Genomic DNA, 21334 nt, shown 5'->3' with positions numbered 1-21334 from the left:
GGGGGGGCAAAACCAGTCAAGTGGCCCATTGTACCACCAAATCAGTTCACCATCCATGCCCACCTTTTCCTGGTTTTATAATGGATATTGATGTTATGCTAATCAGTAGCTCTTTGCCATACCCGCTCCTTCACGGCTCTGACTTTCAATGTTGTCAGAGCGCAGGCTGAGAATCTCTGAGCCTGTGCTCTGACTCACTAACTGAGCGCCGGAACCACGAGGGAGAGGATATAATCTGACTGCACCTACTGCTGGTGCGCACCAGTGTACCACCAGCCAATCGTTTAAATTGAATATGCTGGTGTCCCCAACTTGTGAGCTGTGTTGGTCGCCGGGCGCCTCTGTTGTCATGGCAACCTGCGTGACCGCACAGCTTGAACACCCCAACGGCTGGCCCTGCTGACACACACTGATGTTGCTACTTAGAAATGCCTCACTATTAATACAGACATCAGAGTAAACACCAATTTTATAAAGATTTGCTTACTGGATTTGTTGTAAGATTAAATCATGCCTCCTCCTCTCTCTCTCTCCCATGCACTGCTCTGTAGGCTGGGAGGAAGTGAAGAGTAATCACAATCTCACAGCACAACGGCACCTGTGGCTGCATGGGGAACAGTTGAATTTGCCGCCCCCCATATGACATCAAAATGCCCCACCCATATGATCTGCCATACGAACTAACGCCAGTGCTGCACACAGTGTGTGTTTACATTAAAAAGCCTGCAGGGAACGGCTATAGACACCAGAACCACTTCATTAAGCTGAAGTGGTTTTGGGGACTATAGTGTCCCTTTAATGTGATATAAATTATAGATTAGTGTCACTAATAATATACTAGATTGCCTACTTACAACCAGATGAGGATGGTGATAGGCTGCAGTTTGGCTCCACTGGTCTGGTGTAGAACAGGATCTCTGGAGGCTGTTTGCAACTGTGGTCACAAAATTCAATGTTCTGGGAGAATTGTAAGCAACTCCATTTTTTTGGGGCCCCTTACACATCTCAAGGTCTGGGCCCCAGGGCCTGACGGTGAGTATGCCCACAAGGTCCACTCATAAGTCCACTTATATGTTCCACCCACCCATGATTTCGCTCACAGGGAGTGGAGTGTGTAGGGGATGTGTTATGTGTTATTGTAGAGGTTCTAATATGTGTGCTTATGGTATGTAGTGTATAGGGATACCAGTTTGTGTAGGTGATGCCGTGTGTGTGTGTGTAGTGGAAGCAGTGTGTATTTGTGTATAAGGGATGTATTGTGTGTTTCTGGTTGTGTAAGGGATGCATTGCATGAATCTGTGTTTGTATGCATAAGGGATGAAAAGTGTGTGTCTGTATGTCTGTGCATTGAGTGTGTGTAAGATGCATTGTGCTTCTGTGTGTATGTAAGAAAAGCAGTGTGTGTGTTTGCATGTGTGTGTAAGGCAGGGGCGGACTGACACCTCACAGGGCCCTCGGGCAGTGGGTGATCAAGGGCCCGCCCTCCTGGTTTTCTGGCCCCTGCAACTCTTCTCCCCCTTCTTTCTGAAGCTTTTACACATATATTATGTGTAGGCTGCCCAGCACACAGAATGGCTGCGTGAGAGCCACACATACCTGAGGTGGGAGCAGAGGTGGGTACTGGGGGCAGAGATGGGCACAGGGGGGCTGATGTGGGTACTGGGGGCTGAGGTGGGAGCAGAGGTGGGTACTGGGGGCTGAGCTGGGTACAGGGGGGCTGAGGTGGGTACAGGGGGCTGAGGTGGGAGCAGAGGTGGGTACAGGAGGGCTGAGGTGGTAACAGGGGGGCTGAGGTGGGAGCACAGGTGGGTACTGGGCACTGAGGTGGGTACAGTGGTGGGTACATGGGGGCTGATGTGGGTACTGGGGGCTGAGGTGGGAGCACAGGGGGGCTGAGGTGGGAGAAGAGGTGGGTACTGGGGGCTGAGGTGGGCACAGGGGGGCTGATGTAGGTACTGGGGGCTGAGGTGGTTACAGGGGGGCTGAGGTGGGAGCACAGGTGGGTACAGGGGGGCTGAGGTGGGAGCACAGGTGGGTACTGGGGGCTGAGGTGGGTTCAGGGGGGCTGAGGTGGGAGCAGAGGTGGATACTGGGGGCTGAGGTGGGTACAGGGGGGCTGAGGTGGGAGCAGAGGTGGGTACTGGGGGCTGAGGTGGGTAAAGGGGGGCTGATGTGGGTACTGGGGGGTTGAGGTGGGAGCACAGGTGGGTACTGGGGGCTGAGGTGGGTACAGGGGGGCTGAGGTGGGAGCAGAGGTGGGTACTGGGGGCTGAGGTGGGTAAAGGGGGGCTGAGGTGGGTACTGGGGGGTTGAGGTGGGAGCACAGGTGGGTACTGGAGGCTGAGGTGGGTACAGGGGGTCTGAGGTGGGAGCAGAGGTGGGTACTGGGGGCTGAGGTGGGTAAAGGGGGGCTGATGTGGGTACTGGGGGGTTGAGGTGGGAGCACAGGTGGGTACTGGGGGCTGAGGTGGGTACAGGGGGGCTGAGGTGGGAGCAGAGGTGGGTACTGGGGGCTGAGGTGGGTACAGGTGGCTGAGGTGGGTACAGGGGGGCTTAGGTGGGAGCAGTGGTGGGTACTGGAGGCTACGGTGGGTACTGGGGGCTGAGGTGGTTACAGGGGGGCTGAGGAGGGCACAGGGGGGCTAAGGTGGGAGCACAGGTGGGTACTGGGCACTGAGGTGGGTACAGTGAGGCTGAGGTATGTACAGGGGGGCTCAAGTGGGAGCAGAGGTGGGTACTGGGGCTGAGGTGGGTACAGGGGGGCTGATGTGGGCACTGAGGTGGGAACAGGGGGCTGAGGTGGGCACAGGGGGGCTGAGGTGGGAGCAGAGGTGGGTACTGGGGGCTGAGGTGGGAGCAGAGGTGGGTACAGGGGGCTGAGGTGGTTACATGGGGGCTTAGGTGGGAGCAGAGGTGGGTACTGGGGGCTGAGGTGGTTACAGGGGGCTGAGGTGGTTACAGGGGGCTGAGGTGGGTACAGGGGGCTGAGGTGGGTACAGTGGGATCAGAGGTGGGTACAGTGGGATCAGAGGTGGGTACTGGTGCTGAGGTGGGTACAGTGGGATCAGAGGTGGGTACAATGGGATCAGAGGTGGGTACTGGGGCTGAGGTGGGTACAGTGGGATCAGAGGTGGGTACAGTGGGATCAGAGGTGGGTACTGGGGCTGAGGTGGGTACAGTGGGATCAGAGGTGGGTACTGGGGCTGAGGTGGGTACAGTGGGATCAGTTGTGGGTACAGTGGGATCAGAGGTGGGTACAGTGGGATCAGAGGTGGGTACTGGGGCTGAGGTGGGTACAGTGGGATCAGAGGTGGGTACAGTGGGATCAGAGGTGGGTATTGGGGCTGAGGTGGGTATTGGGGCTGAGGTGGGTACAGTGGGATCAGAGGTGGGTACTGGGGCTGAGGTGGGAGTAGAGGTGGGTACAGGAGGGCTGAGGTGGTAACAGGGGGGCTGAGGTGGGAGCACAGGTGGGTACTGGGCACTGAGGTGGGTACAGTGGTGGGTACATGGGGGCTGATGTGGGTACTGGGGGCTGAGGTGGGAGCACAGGGGGCTGAGGTGGGAGAAGAGGTGGGTACTGGGGGCTGAGGTGGGCACAGGGGGGCTGATGTAGGTACTGGGGGCTGAGGTGGTTACAGGGGGGCTGAGGTGGGAGCACAGGTGGGTACAGGGGGGCTGAGGTGGGAGCACAGGTGGGTACAGGGGGGCTGAGGTGGGAGCACAGGTGGGTACTGGGGGCTGAGGTGGGTTCAGGGGGGCTGAGGTGGGAGCAGAGGTGGATACTGGGGGCTGAGGTGGGTACAGGGGGGCTGAGGTGGGAGCAGAGGTGGGTACTGGGGGCTGAGGTGGGTAAAGGGGGGCTGATGTGGGTACTGGGGGGTTGAGGTGGGAGCACAGGTGGGTACTGGGGGCTGAGGTGGGTACAGGGGTGGGTACTGGGGGCTGAGGTGGGTAAAGGGGGGCTGAGGTGGGTACTGGGGGGTTGAGGTGGGAGCACAGGTGGGTACTGGAGGCTGAGGTGGGTACAGGGGGTCTGAGGTGGGAGCAGAGGTGGGTACTGGGGGCTGAGGTGGGTAAAGGGGGGCTGATGTGGGTACTGGGGGGTTGAAGTGGGAGCACAGGTGGGTACTGGGGGCTGAGGTGGGTACAGGGGGGCTGAGGTGGGAGCAGAGGTGGGTACTGGGGGCTGAGGTGGGTACAGGTGGCTGAGGTGGGTACAGGGGGGCTTAGGTGGGAGCACTGGTGGGTACTGGAGGCTACGGTGGGTACTGGGGGCTGAGGTGGTTACAGGGGGGCTGAGGAGGGCACAGGGGGGCTAAGGTGGGAGCACAGGTGGGTACTGGGCACTGAGGTGGGTACAGTGAGGCTGAGGTATGTACAGGGGGGCTCAAGTGGGAGCAGAGGTGGGTACTGGGGCTGAGGTGGGTACAGGGGGGCTGATGTGGGCACTGAGGTGGGAACAGGGGGCTGAGGTGGGCACAGGGGGGCTGAGGTGGGCACAGGGGGGCTGAGGTGGGAGCAGAGGTGGGTACTGGGGGCTGAGGTGGGAGCAGAGGTGGGTACAGGGGGCTGAGGTGGTTACATGGGGGCTTAGGTGGGAGCAGAGGTGGTTACTGGGGGCTGAGGTGGTTACAGGGGGCTGAGGTGGTTACAGGGGGCTGAGGTGGGTACAGGGGGCTGAGGTGGGTACAGTGGGATCAGAGGTGGGTACTGGGGCTGAGGTGGGTACAGTGGGATCAGAGGTGGGTACAATGGGATCAGAGGTGGGTACTGGGGCTGAGGTGGGTACAGTGGGATCAGAGGTGGGTACAATGGGATCAGAGGTGGGTACAGTGGGATCAGAGGTGGGTACTGGGGCTGAGGTGGGTACAGTGGGATCAGTTGTGGGTACAGTGGGATCAGAGGTGGGTACAGTGGGATCAGAGGTGGGTACAGTGGGATCAGAGGTGGGTACAGTGGGATCAGAGGTGGGTATTGGGGCTGAGGTGGGTACAGTGGGATCAGAGGTGGGTACTGGGGCTGAGGTGGGAGCAGAGGTGGGTACAGGAGGGCTGAGGTGGTAACAGGGGGGCTGAGGTGGGAGCACAGGTGGGTACTGGGCACTGAGGTGGGTACAGTGGTGGGTACATGGGGGCTGATGTGGGTACTGGGGGCTGAGGTGGGAGCACAGGGGGGCTGAGGTGGGAGAAGAGGTGGGTACTGGGGGCTGAGGTGGGCACAGGGGGGCTTATGTAGGTACTGGGGGCTGAGGTGGTTACAGGGAGGCTGAGGTGGGAGCACAGGGGGGCTGAGGTGGGAGCACAGGTGGGTACAGGGGGGCTGAGGTGGGAGCAGAGGTGGGTACTGGGGGCTGAGGTGGGTTCAGGGGGGCTGAGGTGGGAGCAGAGGTGGATACTGGGGGCTGAGGTGGGTACAGGGGGGCTGAGGTGGGAGCAGAGGTGGGTACTGGGGGCTGAGGTGGGTAAAGGGGGGCTGATGTGGGTACTGGGGGGTTGAGGTGGGAGCACAGGTGGGTACTGGGGGCTGAGGTGGGTACAGGGGGCTGAGGTGGGAGCAGAGGTGGGTACTGGGGGCTGAGGTGGGTAAAGGGGGGCTGAGGTGGGTACTGGGGGGTTGAGGTGGGAGCACAGGTGGGTACTGGAGGCTGAGGTGGGTACAGGGGGTCTAAGGTGGGAGCAGAGGTGGGTACTGGGGGCTGAGGTGTGTAAAGGGGGGCTGATGTGGGTACTGGGGGGTTGAGGTGGGAGCACAGGTGGGTACTGGGGGCTGAGGTGGGTACAGGGGGGCTGAGGTGGGAGCAGAGGTGGGTACTGGGGGCTGAGGTGGGTACAGGGGGGCTTAGGTGGGAGCAGTGGTGGGTACTGGAGGCTACGGTGGGTACTGGGGGCTGAGGTGGTTACAGGGGGGCTTAGGAGGGCACAGGGGGGCTAAGGTGGGAGCACAGGTGGGTACTGGGCACTGAGGTGGGTACAGTGAGGCTGAGGTATGTACAGGGGGCTCAAGTGGGAGCAGAGGTGGGTACTGGGGCTGAGGTGGGTACAGGGGGGCTGATGTGGGCACTGAGGTGGGAACAGGGGGCTGAGGTGGGCACAGGGGGGCTGAGGTGGGCACAGGGGGGCTGAGGTGGGAGCAGAGGTGGGTACTGGGGGCTGAGGTGGGAGCAGAGGTGGGTACAGGGGGCTGAGGTGGTTACATGGGGGCTTAGGTGGGAGCAGAGGTGGGTACTGGGGGCTGAGGTGGTTACAGGGGGCTGAGGTGGTTACAGGGGGCTGAGGTGGGTACAGGGGGCTGAGGTGGGTACAGTGGGATCAGAGGTGGGTACTGGGGCTGAGGTGGGTACAGTGGGATCAGAGGTGGGTACAATGGGATCAGAGGTGGGTACTGGGGCTGAGGTGGGTACAGTGGGATCAGAGGTGGGTACTGGGGCTGAGGTGGGTACAGTGGGATCAGAGGTGGGTACTGGGGCTGAGGTGGGTACAGTGGGATCAGTTGTGGGTACAGTGGGATCAGAGGTGGGTACAGTGGGATCAGAGGTGGGTACTGGGGCTGAGGTGGGTACAGTGGGATCAGAGGTGGGTACTGGGGCTGAGGTGGGTACAGTGGGATCAGTTGTGGGTACAGTGGGATCAGAGGTGGGTACAGTGGGATCAGAGGTGGGTACTGGGGCTGAGGTGGGTACAGTGGGATCAGAGGTGGGTACTGGGGCTGAGGTGGGTACTGTGGGATCAGAGGTGGGTACAGTGGGATCAGAGGTGGGTACTGGGGCTGAGGTGGGTACAGTGGGATCAGAGGTGGGTACTGGGGCTGAGGTGGGTGCTGAGCTGAATTAAAATTATAAGAAGCTTACCTGTGCTGTCTGCCAGGCTGCTGCAGCTCCATATCTTCCGGCTGCTCTTCAGGCAGGGCAGGACGTGATGTCACTTCCTGGCCCCGCCTCTTCCTCCTCACACACAGCACCGCACGGCTGGAGACCTGGCAGCAAGAACTGAATACTCACTGCCAGGTCTCCCTGAGAGAGGGGAAACGGGGGAGGGAGGAAGGGGGTTAACAGAGTGATATGCTGCAGGGGTCCTGCAGCATATCACTAGAATAAAGGAGAAATCATGTTGTTCTGGCTGAGGAGATCTCTGATCTCCTCAGCCAGAGCATGACTGTGCTGCCGGGCCCCTGACTGCCTCGGGCCCTCGGTCCATGACCGATCTGCCCGACCTGTCAGTCCGCCCCTGGTGTAAGGGTTTGCATTGTGTGTTTCTGTGCATGTGTGCAAAGGATGCATTGTTTTTGTGTGTAAGGGGTGCATTGTGTGTGTAATGGATGCATTGTGTGTTGCTCTGTGTGTAATGGATGCATTGTGTGTTTCTGTGTGTGTAGGGATGCATTGTGTGTTTCTGTGTATGTATAGGGATGCATTGTGTGTGTGCGCGTAGTGTGAAAGAGCTCCCTGTCTTGCCCCCTGTCCTATAGAGCTGTCCCTTCTGTCCCTCAGAGCTCTCCCCTGCCCCTTAGTGGTCTCTCCTCTCCCTCACCCTCCCCTTAGCGGTCTCTTCTCACACTCACCCACCCTCCCTGTGCTCTTCTCATCCCCCCCTCCACCCTCCATGTGTTCTTATCACCTCCCCCTCCATGTGTTCTCCTCACCTCCCCCCTCCCTGTGTTCTCCTCACCACCCACCCTCCCTGTGTTCTTCTCAGTCCCACCTTCTCCTCACCCTTACTCTCTCCCCTCCTCCTTGTGTTCTTCTTACCCCTTGTTCTTCTTCTTTACCCCTTCTTCTTATTATTCCCCCTTCCTCCTTCTGTTACTCCCCCTCCTTCTGTTACTCCCCCCTCCTTCTGTTACCCCCTCCTTCTGTTACTCCCCCTCCTTCTGTTACTCCCCCCCACTTCTGTTACTCCCCCCTTTGTTACTCGCCCCTCCTTCTGTTACTCTCTCCCCCTTCTGTTACTCTCTCTCCCCCCTTCTATTACTCTCTCTCTCCCCCTTCTGTTACTCTCTCTCCCCCCTTCTGTTACTCTCTCTCCTCCCCTTCTGTTACTCTCTCCCCCTTCTGCCTTCTGTTACTCTCTCCCCCTTTCTGTTACTCTCTCCCCCCTTCTGCCTTCTGTTACTCTCTCCCCCTCTTCTGTTACTCTCTCCCCCTTCCCTGCCTTCTGTTACTCCCTCCCCCCTTCTGTTACTCTCTGCCCCCCTTCTGTTACTCTCTGTCCCCCTTTCTGTTACTCTCTCCCCCCCTCCCCTTCCCTGTAGCGTGGCCGAGCTGCTCTCTGGTCTGCGGTGCCCGGCCGGAGTGATAGGAAGGTGCACGCTCAGTGTGCACTTCCTGTCAGTCCGGCCGGTTACAGGAAACAGAAACTCCGTGAAGAACAGGAGTTTCTGTTTCCTGTAACCGGCCAGACTGACAGGAAGTGCACACTGAGTGTGCACCTTCCTATCACTCCGGCCGGGCACCGCGGACCGGAGAGCAGCTTGGCCACGCTACAGGGGAGGGGAGAAGCAGCGCTGCAGCCGCCTGAGGCTCTTAACAGAGCGCTCAGGCGGCTGCAGTATTTTTAAAAGGATTTTAAAAGGTTTTAAAAGGATTTAGGGCGGCCTGAGGGGCAATTGCCTCCCTGCCCAGCCCGCCCCTGGCTGAGAATCATGGGAGTTGTAGTTCAGCAACATCTGGAGGGCTGGAGTTTGGGGAAGCCTGGTCTAGGTATTGTCAGTATCTCCATTTGAACACACAAGGGAAATACATAAATCCTGAATTGTTGGTGGGTCATGAGGACTGGTTTGGGAACCACTGCTCTAGACCAAAGCAAGTAAAAGTAATTGTATCTGGTCCCGGTGATGCAGGGAAATCGGCTTTACACGATACACTAGCTTGGACTGTATTTGTGGCCACACATTCTAGCACTTTAATCAATACGCCTGCTACCAGGAAAAACCTGATTCATTATTAAATGGAATCAACATTAGTAATGTGCCTTAGTAAGCAATAATCCAGCTGACAGTATACAAGTTGTTTTATATGGGGAAAAAAATCCTATTTATTTCTAAAAGATGTGGTGTGCAAGATGTTTTTAAAAAAAAATAAAAATAATAATAATAACTATACCATCTTTTATCTTGATGGCGTTAGTAGTGACATAATTATAAAAATTATTAAAATCTACTATTTATAAAACAAGTTTCCTGGAATTATTGGAGTGATATAAATATAGTGATAAATTCGGTAGTCAATTTGAAACAAATCTAACAGCGAATAGATTGAGAAATATTAAGTAAAAAGATGCAATACTATATGTTCCATAGATTATGCAAAAAGTGTAATACAGGTCATATATTTAATGATGGTAGAAGGACCTTAATTCATTCTCTGGTTGGTCTATTCTGAATATTATGAAAGTTACTATTTTTATTTACAGAGTGTCTTTGAATTGGTTCGCTCTGAGTAGATCTCCACTTTAAGATTATATTACAGGTGGAACATTTTGGTTTTAACACCCCATTTTGTTGAAATTGGAGGATAAATCGATGATGTTTAAACTCCTTCTTTATCTAAAATGTAACAGTAGGTGGGTTCTTCTCTTAAGGAGAAATGTTGGGGACCCCCAACCACCAGATTTTTAGGGTCCCAAAGTTGTAGGAGTCACCAATAATTCTCATTGATTATAATAATAATAATAATAATAATAATAATAATAATAATTATTATTATTATTATTATTATGAATTCAAATATTCCCATTCTTCTCCTTAAATTAACTGTACTGTAGATCGTTATAAAAAAAATAATAACAGTCACAAAACAAATGTAAGCTCTTTGGTTGATTTATTGAATCGCAATGTGTTCTAACCCGATAAAGACCGTAGATTGCAACTAGACACAGACCAAGAGCTTAAAAACTGGTTTATAGAGGAAAAGGCTGGAATAAGAGACACTGAGTTTGCTTCTTTTTTTTTTTATTTCTAATAGAAAAGGATTTATCTGGTAGCTCAGTAGCAAATATGTACAGATATCAATGGGAGAGTTCTTATTTAGCTAGCAGAGCGTTTATACCTGGTATTAGAATCCAGCCTTAAAAGAGCAATGAGCAGAGATCTGTCCAAGATCCATCAGAGAGAACCTCGTTCTTCTAAAAGAAAATGCCAGCGCTGAGTCGTTGTCTTTCTTATAAGTATGTCAGTGGATATTTAAATTCGATAAGTCTGCCATTTGTTATTAAACCTACCCCACAAATACTGACTCCTCACTTGCTAAATGACATTAATCCCATTACTGAAAGGGAGTTAAATGTCAATCATGTTTCATGTTGCAAAAATCACTGGCTACCACATACAGGAAGCACTAATAAAAACAAGGATTTTATTTTTTTATTCTTATTTGAATGTATAATTCCTTCTTGTTTTAAATTTTCACTTCAATTTCATTGACTCTCAGCCTGGCTACATTTAATAAACCACTACAGCCAGTGTCAGTAACCCATGACAACTGAGGCTATGAAACCCAAACTGGCTGAAGAAGCGGGAGGATCTCCTGGACCTGGCCTAAGCTAGGTCCCAGTGGGACTTTTTTAGATATCTGACAGTGCTCAGTTGCAACGGGCATTGAGGGGCAGCCCTTAATTCACTTGTGGCGATGTTGGGAGGAACTTATCTCACTTGTACTTTTGAAGGAGAATCCGAAGATGGATCTATAGGGGACAGCAGTCTGCTGAAGCACCAGTCTTTGCCCTGTACCTGGCCAACCCAATCCCCACTAGACATATTCATGGTGAAAGCTTTCGCTTTGTAGGTGATCTACAATCTATTTAGCAGCTGAAATATCAACATTAAGAAAACCATTTCTTCAATTTGGTCTTTCAGCTGTTTAGTAGATAGCTTCATAAATTCCATATTTAAGGATATGATATAAGGGAGCTATCTACTAAACACAGCTCTCTCCCTTATGTGGTACACTTAAATATGGCAATCCCATATAAAGGTACCAAATAGGGACATGTCTACTTATCAAAACCCCTGAAAGGTTTGCTCGCGATAGCGGCATTTCATTCATCCAAATGGAAATCCCAAACTAAAAATGTTGGCCAAATATCCACTGATCAACCACAACATTAAAACCACTGACAGAGGAGGTGAGTAACATTGAGTATATCGTTGCAATGGCACCTGTCAAGGAGTGGGATATATTAGACAGCAAGTGAACACTCAGTTCTTGAATTTCAAGTGTTGGAAGCAGAAAAAACAGGGGAAGCGAAAAAATATGAACAAGGGCCAAATGGTAATGGCTAGACAACTGGGTCACAGCATCTTCAAAATGGCAAGTCTTGTGGGGTGTTACCAAAAGTGGTGCAAGAAAGGACAGCTGGTAAACCGGCATCAGGGCTCATTGATACATATGAGTGAAGGCTAGCCCATCTGTTCCAATCATACAGAAGAGCTATTGTAGCTCAAATTGCTGAAAAACTTGATGCTGGTTATGACCGAAAAGTGTCAGAACACATGATCCTCAGTTTGCGGCGTATGGGGCTGTGTAGCCACAGACCGGCCAGAGTGCCCATGATGACCCTTGCCCACCACTGATTTAACCTTCAATGGGGATGTGAGCTTCAGAACTGGACCATGGAGCAATGGAAGAAAGTTTACTGGTATGATGAATCACATTTTACTACTAATCCTTTTTATAATAGGTACATGAATTAAGAAGAAATAAAGTATGCACACTCATGTAGATGCATAAAGAAATAAGGAAAACATGTTGATAAAGCATCTATAAAGAAGTGTTCAGGATCACACTAGGATTTTTTTTTTGGGGGGGGGGGAGGGGGGAAAGGGGGAGTTCTTTCCCCTTATATTCCATGCAAAGATATTTTAAGTCTTGGAAATTTGTTATCTTTGCGCTACAATCTGGTAGATTGTGTCTGCACTATTCCTATTAAACTAGCACAGCAAGGAGTGCTTCCCTAATTTCTTTATGCATCTATCAGAATGCGGTGTGCATGCACATGTCTTCTATCTGACGGAACTCAGGAACTGAGACACCAGCACCGGGGATTTGATTAAGCTTGGGAGTCTTCAAAGTAAGTGTACACTTATGTATCAAAAGATTATTTAGAAAGTTATTTCGTCCTGATACATTGTTAAGACTGGGACGGGGGCTTAGAAAATCTTTGGCTGCATTATCGAGCAGCTGACAAAGTTAAAAAAAAAAAAACTAAACACTAATATTCAACTGCCTCTCCATAAACTGTGGAGATCCGGGCTGAAAAGCCCCACATCCAGGGCTTCCACCCTTGAAGTTCCTCACCAAGCAACGCTTATGCTGTTGACTATAATGTCCCTTACATAAATACTAATTTTTTTAAAAGGAGCGGCATGCTTGTTTTAGCACATTGCTACTAAAAGATTGCTATCAATGCACTACAGGGATTTCAGACACTTTTCTAATACAAAAAAACTGAACAAGAACCATACTCTAAACTCCAATCCCTTACTTCCTTATCAAGAAGCACTTTAAAATCTCTGGCTTATATTATACAAGTGAATTAATATTTGGTGCGTACACAGTCAGAGCTGCACTATAGAGAGAAAGAAAGGAAAATTGCCCTGCAGGAATGTAGAGTTATTTAAAGAAATCTAAATGACACTTAAATACATGCTCTGCCAATGAAAGGATTTAGATGAATTCTGCTCAAAGAACCTACTGATGCTTGGGGGTGGTATTTTAGAAGGTTACAGAAGCCACCAGCAGAGCTGATACAAGCAAGCTAATGTACTGGCAGTGGCTACTAAAATGATTTTCTCTCTCACTTGATATTTTAACAAATAGTTCAAGGGCAAACACTATAAAAAAACGAATGCTAGTCTCACTAAGCATAAACATCTCATTTGACTGATTCCGAGGCTTTGAACTAACAACAGCCAACCTTGTTTTAAAGGATATTTCATAAAAAACTGCAATGTGGAACAGGTTGAGCACCCCATCCCTCCACTCCAGGTGCCCATTTGGAGGTGACCACAGGAAAGGAGAGCATACATTGCATGTGAGTCTCTGGAAGCAGTTAGTGTTGCCGTTAGTATGTTTGTCTCCCGGGTTAAAATTAGCATAGGAGTTGGGCGGTTGGTAGTTCACTGGTTAACTAAAAGTACCACCTTATTTTTGTGATGATCTGTGAACCATCTCCAGCAAATAAATAAATATTTTATTTAAAAAGATAGTCTAGGACCTGATATTGGGGTACTATGACGTTGTGGTGGGCTTAACACAATATGGTTATATGGTGTAACCAAATCCCTGTATTTGTTTGCTAAGTCAGGAGATTTTAACTAGCTTTGTAAAAGTTAGAACTGTATTTATTTTTCCATACACTGTTTCCTTAAAGGGACACTACAGGCACCCAGTGCACTTCGTCTCATTTAAGTGGTCTGGTTGCAGTGCCCCTGTCCCCTTAACCCAGCAATGTAAAGCCTTGGAGTTTCAGAGAAACTGCAATGTTTCCATTGCAGTATTACGTCTACCTCTAATGGTAGTCTCATAGACAGCCACTAGAGGCGCCTTCTACTCCCTAACATAGTTTAACTCCATGAAACGATGTTGGATGTCCTCACGCTTTGCATGAGGATATCTGACGTCTTCAAATTCCCCATGGGAAAGCACTGGTTCAACAATGCGCACAGGCACAGTAGGATCCCCGATTGCCTTAAGTCTCGGGAGCAAGAGACCTAGCCAGAGCCAAGGAAGCCTTGTCGCTGGAATTATAGTAAGTACAAAAGGAGACCTTTCTGAAATAGGGAAAGAGACACTATAGCGTTATAAATACAGGTTTGTGTTCCTTTAATCTGTATGTTGTATACAATAACTCTTTCAAACCAAAACTGTTATAAAACCCAAATATAAAGGTTGTGTACTCCCAGAGTTATATCATAGTGCTTTTATTTGGTGTACCAACAATAAAAGTATAGTGATATGTCATTAAGTCAGCAGTCTGTGCTAAGCCAGGCTTGAAAAAGAAATGGTTGGTCAAAACGCTACTGCACTTTTTCTTTCTAAAGTAAATGAATGCCGATGTGACTTTGGTCAAGCAGAGAATTTGTTGGATTTAAATGGTGTCCAAGGCTGAATGATGACTCATTAAACTAAGTTATAGGAACATTCTATTAGAAAAAAAAATTAAAATACACAAAAAGTATATATGAGGTATCATGACATTTGTTCAATCAGATGCATTGAGAAGCACATGTGTAGTAATCACAGCTAAACAATAGCTGTGTTCGGCGTCATCATTCTGTATGTGATGACACTGCATATGAAGACACTTGAAAATCGAAGGTGTTAAAGAGGAAGTGACTCCAGTGGCTGTCTGCCTAATATCAACGAGAAGCTAGTTTTCAGACAAATTAAACATTGCCGTTTCTCAGGAAGGGCAATGTCTACACTGTCCAAGAATTGATATAATCTATGTCCAAAACCATTACATTAAGATGCCGTGATTTCAGTGCTTATCGTTGTTTTTTAAATATATTTTTTTCCTGATTTGCAGAATTTATGGAAAATCTAATTAAACAGAATTGAAAATCAAGCTATAGATTGGTAATCATTTGCCAACAATTTACTATTTTGCAAACAAATCCAAGACATCTAGTTTGCTAATTTCCTATTTAAATTCAACAAATCACTGGTCAGGATTCCTGTTCAGAAAATATATCAGTCCCAAAAATAACTCTGGTAATTGAATAGCAATGTTCTAATAGATGGCAATTTCGATAGATATTTGCCAGTATACGAAGTGGCTACTTGGCAATGTGAAACATTGCTGTCACGGGAAACCGAGTTAATTACTTAATCGTGTACAGATCTCACGCTCTGCAGTGGCTGCCTTCACTTGGAATACACTCTTTACATTCCTATACACTTGTCTATTGTTTTTCTGTGGATCATACTGATGATGCGGCCTGGATATGTAATGTCATACTTTATAACGCCAGTAGGTCCATCCCTAAATAGATATGTGAGTTTTGTACGGAAAAAAAGGCAATTCGATTGTACTTGCCCCGAAAGTTGCCAGCCAACCTCTGCTCTATATTGTGGGACATGTAGGCTTGAATTTAACCCCTTAAGGACACATGACATGTGTGACATGTCATGATTCCCTTTTATTCCAGAAGTTTGGTCCTTAAGGGGTTAATGCAGAGGGAGTAGACATTTACAGTGTCGCTGCATGTTGCAGAGTGACTGACAAGATGCCCAGTGGACACACTTATTTTTAATGAAGGGAATAAAGATATACAATATATACACTATGCTAAAACATTTGAAAAAAAAATTCAGAAGCCTTCTATTACTCCAAGCTCTGAAGGAATGACCTGTAAATAGATTCATTTTAAAAAATGTATACTCAAAACCTTGGGCAAGATTAAGAGCAGATAAATCCAAATTTATTTCCACTTCCTATTCTAGCATGACTCCGTGACTGTAACCAGAATGCATCCAACAGAAACAGACAAACAATACATTGACCCTTTTGTTGCATTGCTCGTCTATGAGGCAACACAAAGGGTACGGGGACTGTCGAGAGGCACAGGAGGTTTTAGTGATGAAATACAAGGCTTATTGGTTTAAGCTGGGATCACACAGGGGAGATTAAAATCATCAAACAAAAAATGTTCAAATTACATTTAACACTATTGACTGTGTACAACAAGCAGAAAACATTGACACCAAAGGACAGAAACCACAAATTAGCAGTAACCAGGATCTGAAACAGTCAACACTCCTACTGAATCCCAAAAATATATTTACACTGATTGCGAGGTTTGTGATATTTGGAAGGAAAGTGTTTCAAAAGATAAACATTATTGAGCCATTCCTCAAATCTTTAAGCTCTTGACCTTTGAGGAAAAACAAGTGGAAATTACAAGCATGACTTGATATTTTAGCAATACTTCACAAATAAATAGGTAGGTATGTTTTCTATTATAGATTCAAAGAATGCTCATTATGCTATATTTAGCTAGACTAAAATAGGTCCGTCATAGAGTGATTGTACCTTGATTATCAAAGAACACCTTCCACAAACACTAACAGGGTCAATTACTGAACTTGGAATTGACCTGGGAATTACAAATTATCGACCACAAAAATTAACCAGCTCAGATATTTTTTCATCTCAGGCATTTTGATTAAAATTTCTCAGTTTTCTGGTAAATTCTTCTCTTCTCTTCTAGCAATTTGGTTTCACAGCCACTACAATTTGATGTCCAGAGAATAAACACCAAAGGGAATCCGAAGAGCATTTCATCCAAGATGGGGTCTGTTTGTTCTTGACACTTTTGCTATAGTAGAAGAACCTGCTTGGGGATGGGTCTGTCTCTCGATGAAGGGTGGACCTTCCATTTTGAAATTACTAAATGCTTTCCCACAGGTGTGTATTCACCTAAAAACTTCAAAAGATGTTTTTTTTCTAATTTGGGCAAAAAAATTGGCTTAAAGGTTTTTCAACTTTTTTTTCAACGTATTCATTTTTAACAGATTTTGAATGGACATCAATTCACACTGTAGTGAATAACCCTGTGCAACTCTTCCCATTTTCCAAATATCGACTCTTTAGACTCAAACTTGAACACAACTAATATTAACAATATAAATAGTTAGAGTTATTTTTTTTTTTTCATTTTTATTTAGCAAAAACAGAAAATACAACAGTAGGGAGTACACATAATGCAAGCATAGCCACAGCCTTAGTCGGAATGCGCTGGCGAGTGATATCCCCTGTATACTTACATTTTGGAGAGGTATGTCTTGGTAGTAAGGTCTGTTGGTTAGAGTCATGCTTTTACCATCATGCATTGCTGCAAAACTTCCTGAGTGCGGCATGCCAAAGTTAAGGGTGTTGTGCTTATAAGCAGCATTCTAAATGAAGGAGATAATGGGGTGGACAGAATATGAACACACATGCTAAGCAAACAGACACATTGTACAAAAACAAAAAGGGTTTTACCCTGTAAGTGCTAGAAGAAAGTACAACACTATGTGCAACTGTGCTGCACAACCACCTAGCCATCAGAATCTGAATGGTCCTGTCACCTAAAAGCAGCAAAATTATTCTTAATATTTTGCATTATTGTTTTTCCAAGTTTTATATTATGTGATATCACATTTTCTCTTTTTTAAATTAATGGCAATATCACTGATTATATAGATACATTATATATTTTATTACTTTGTGAGTAATTAAAGGGATACTATAGTCACCAAAAAAACTTTAGCGTAGCAAAGCAAATTTAGTGTATGCATCATGCCTCTTAAGTTTCACTGCTCAATTATCATCTATTTAGGAGATAAATCATGTTTTTTTCCATTTATGCAGCCCTAGGCACACCTCCCCGGGCTGTGACGGACACAGTCTGCATGAAAACAAAATGGTTTCATTTTCAATCAGATGTAACTTACTTTAAAAGTTTTTATCTCCTGCTCTGTAAATTGAACTTGAATTACATTCAGGAGGCTCTTGCAGGGTTTAGCTATGTATTAACAGAGCGGGAGATGAGAAATTCTAAATTAAACAGAATTTGCAATAAAGGAAGTGTAAAAATTAGATGCCTCTTTACAGGAAGTGTTTAGGAAAGCTGTACAAGTCACATGCAGGGATTTGTGGCTATGGCTGTATAAACAAAGTGATTTAACGCCTAAATAGCAGAGAATTGAGCAGTGAGACTGCAAGGGCATGATTTATACACCAAAACCGCTTCATTAAGATAAAGTTGTTTTGGTGAATATAGTGTACGTTTTATAATCTACTTGCCTCCTGCACAGCACCAGCCACCCTCGTATATGGTCTGTGGGTGTTAAACTAATGCTCCTGCTTATATCCTGCAATCCAAATGATTGAAGCCGCTTGAGAACATCCCTTTAAGCAGTGGGGTCCTCCACATCATGCCGACATGCTAGCTTAATTGCCAGGGCATTGGTTAATGGACAAGTGAGATTAGTCCATTTAAAGATCTAAGATCTACCTTTTCTCATCCTTTAATTAATGACTTAAGATCCTCGGTCACTTGTCACCCCAAATTTCTCAGTTTCCTATCAAATTTGGTTTTAGATGACAGGTTCACTTTCTATCATCTGATACAGAGCAGAAACGCATTATTTTACAGGAGCATACACTGCTGGTTAAACAAACACATAGAAACGTAATACAGAAACGGTTAGAACACTTACTGAACTGACATAGAGAGATCCATTCTGTTTTATGGCCTAAAAAAACCATGATGGGTTTAGTTCCTGGTCTACGAAACATTGTAAAATAGAAAAATGCCACAAACGGGAAATAAAAATTTGCAGGATTTACATTGTGTCATTTGGCTAACACTTGCCATTTTGACTATTAGGACTGCAGTTCAGGCAAGCAATCAGCTGGCTGAGAACCATAAATAATAGGCACAGTCTCTATAGAAAGAGAACATTTACCAGATGGTGTAGGAAAATCTCATAATATATTCAACATGGAGTTTTATGAAATTAATTCATACAATCATTTGGAAAATAAACCCAATGAATGGTAAAGGCGTATTGCCCTGGTATTAATTATTGAAGTGTGATAGAATTGGCTGCATTGCTAGCCCAGTCGGTGCTAGAAGCAATAGGGCATGGTCGGAGGGTAGATCCAAAGATGTTGTAGAACATACCTCCCATGGTGGTTTAAGACTCATTTTGAGGTAGAACAGCCGGGTATCACCTTTGGCTTCCCTGCCTTAGAGCTTAAAGGAAAACGATGATTAACCATAATCACCTATATTTTTTTTAATATATTATATAGTGATTGAAAAGTATACAAAAACATAAATAAAAAATATTTTAAACATCCTAAACTGCACAGCTGTGAGAAACTGACTGCAGTGCCAGGCAGGATAGAAACTTTACCGGTCAGGAGCTTCAGTAGTTTAAAGATTATGTTGTTTACCCCCAGAGAAGCATTAAGACCCCACAGGGGCCAGAGGCAGGTTTTCCAGTTTGCCTCTCCCCCCCCCCCCCCCCCACCATCATTATTTACATTTGGATAATAAATGGGGAAAATCAAATTCCTAGAACTGGGACCCTGTCTTACTCCTGAGCCCTAGGTGGATGCCTAGGGTTGCCTTATGATTAATCCTGCTCTGTCTAACTTCAGCTGCAGTTCCACGAAGGATGAGTGGATTGGTTTTATCGATTTGACTGCCGCCATACTGTGGCTGTTATTTATTTATACATGATCTGGTTCACAGATTTGTCAACCAGACTGTCTCAGATAAAGCCATTCTTCAGGGAAAAATGAGATATCTTTTATCATTTTGTATTTTTTTATATTTATAGGTCGGGTTACAACTAGGGTTAAGGTATGGTTTAAGGCCTACACTCCGGGGAAGCAGCTGCTATTTCTGCTTGCTGTACAGCCTTTCTTTCAATACTCCGGCAGAGGAGCTGGGGAGAGAAAAATGAACTGACTCCGGCTCCCTGACCCCAGCTCCATTCCGACCAATAAAATCATGAGCAAGGAAGAAAGATCACAGACTTGGTTGTCCCAGCACTACGCAGCACATCACACACTGCCAGCCACACTGTGCAGTATGTTCTGCACTTTACAGATTATATCATATATACAATTATATAATAATCTACAGTACATTGTAACACCATATATGTATATGTGAATGTATATAATGTTTACATATCCAAATTAAAATTGCTTTGATCTATTAAATATAACATAAACTCGTTTTATTTTGAGGCAGTATAGTATAACTAGAGGTTAATGCTAGAATAAGCAAATGTGCATGGTTAGAAAACAGATGTTTATACCATGACAAATATATGTTACTATGTATTACCTTGTTTACATCTGCCATTCAATATCTTTTTAGAAAATATTAAATCTATTTTTTAATGGTTATTTACTCTGTTGATAATACAAATGGGTGTTATCAATTCTCCCATTTTATTCCTGATTGAGATTACAGATCTTAAGGCACAGATTATCCAGCAAAGCATTGGAAATCATGGTGATAAATTGATTGTCAACTCAGTTTTACCTCTCCAGAATCCCAATACAAACAGACATGGCTAAATCACTGGAGATCAAACGTGTTTAGAATTGTATTGTATCTATTATTTAATTACTGCAGGGATAGTAAATACAATATTCTAAACATATTTTATCACAAATGGGGGGACACAGAGATTTCTTTGTAAGCAACCAGTGTTATACTAATGGTTTAGATTATTTGCCCCCAGGATGAATATAATAAAGCCTTGTACTCACCCTTACTCCCTCACCATGTGGCCACATCGCCTCTCCAGCTGAGATCATAAAGGCTATTGATTTAAATGTAAATACTTTAAATGTAAATACTGCTTTTTCTCAGAAAATGCTGTGTTTACAATGCACAACCTGTAAGGACATGCTTTGTGCCCCAGAACCAATACATTAAGCTGTAGTGGTTCTGGTGCCTGCAGCTCTGTGAGCAAACTTATGGACTCATCTTCTCGGGTTAGAAATGGAATGTTACGTGAAAATTAAGTCAATATGTGTAAAGAGTAAGATAATTTGCAAATTAATTAATTAAAATTGTGGTACACATTATTATCCTGTTAGTCTGTAACTTGATGTTACGTACTCTTCATCGTGTTATTTAACAAATAAACAAAATAGAAAAAAAAATATGAACAATGTTCAGTGGGATGAACACACTATAAACCACAGCAATTAACGAAATACCAGATTTTGGCCAAATGGACAAAATTTGTCAAAAAACGTCTACATTCTCACCTTATTGATAATTTGCAGATTTATTCGAGCTAATTGCAGTCAGAATTCAGTGAGTTAAATACATTTAGAAAAATCACTTACATCCAAATCTGAACCAATTTACAGCACCAGAATAAGAGATTTTATTACTGATATTAGAGCCACCACCCACAGCCCATGGATAATAGGTCCCCCCCTTTATTACCAATATTAAGAACCCACCCGCAGCTCATTGGTGGGTGCCAGGGAAGGGGACAATGGTTCCCCTCTTACTGCTAATATTATAGCCCCATGGGTGGGAACCAGAGGGGACTCTAGGTCCTCCCTCATGAATATTCAGAGCAGCCCCCCAACTGACACCAAAGGGTGGGGACACAAGAGGAACTATATCACCCCTATTATTTCTCAGGCTCGTGATAGGGCCTTTTCTAGCAATTGGGTAGCAATGGCCGTCTGGCAGCGTAAGATCTGGCTGAAATCATTACAAAATTAAGGACCATTTTACAAAATCCAGACATTGATGAATTAAATCTTGGATTAAACGTTTGGATTTTGCAGTCCGAATGGCC

General features: G+C 46.3%; 1 protein-coding gene across 1 annotated transcript in view; it reads right to left on the bottom strand.

Moving 5' to 3' along the window:
- LRRC7 (leucine rich repeat containing 7) overlaps window positions 1-21334 on the bottom strand; it is a 345057-nt gene that overhangs the window by 48208 nt on the left and 275515 nt on the right. Inside the window, exon 22 of the mRNA XM_063427909.1 lies at window positions 16766-16894. Coding sequence (XP_063283979.1) covers window positions 16766-16894 — 129 coding nt within the window. The remainder of the gene's footprint in view (window positions 1-16765; window positions 16895-21334) is intronic.

The sequence above is a fragment of the Pelobates fuscus genome, chromosome 7, assembly GCF_036172605.1.
Source record: "Pelobates fuscus isolate aPelFus1 chromosome 7, aPelFus1.pri, whole genome shotgun sequence".
Lineage (NCBI taxonomy): Eukaryota > Metazoa > Chordata > Amphibia > Anura > Pelobatidae > Pelobates > Pelobates fuscus.
Note: the sequence above shows the minus strand (reverse complement) of the source record. Positions and strands in the feature narration are given on the sequence as shown.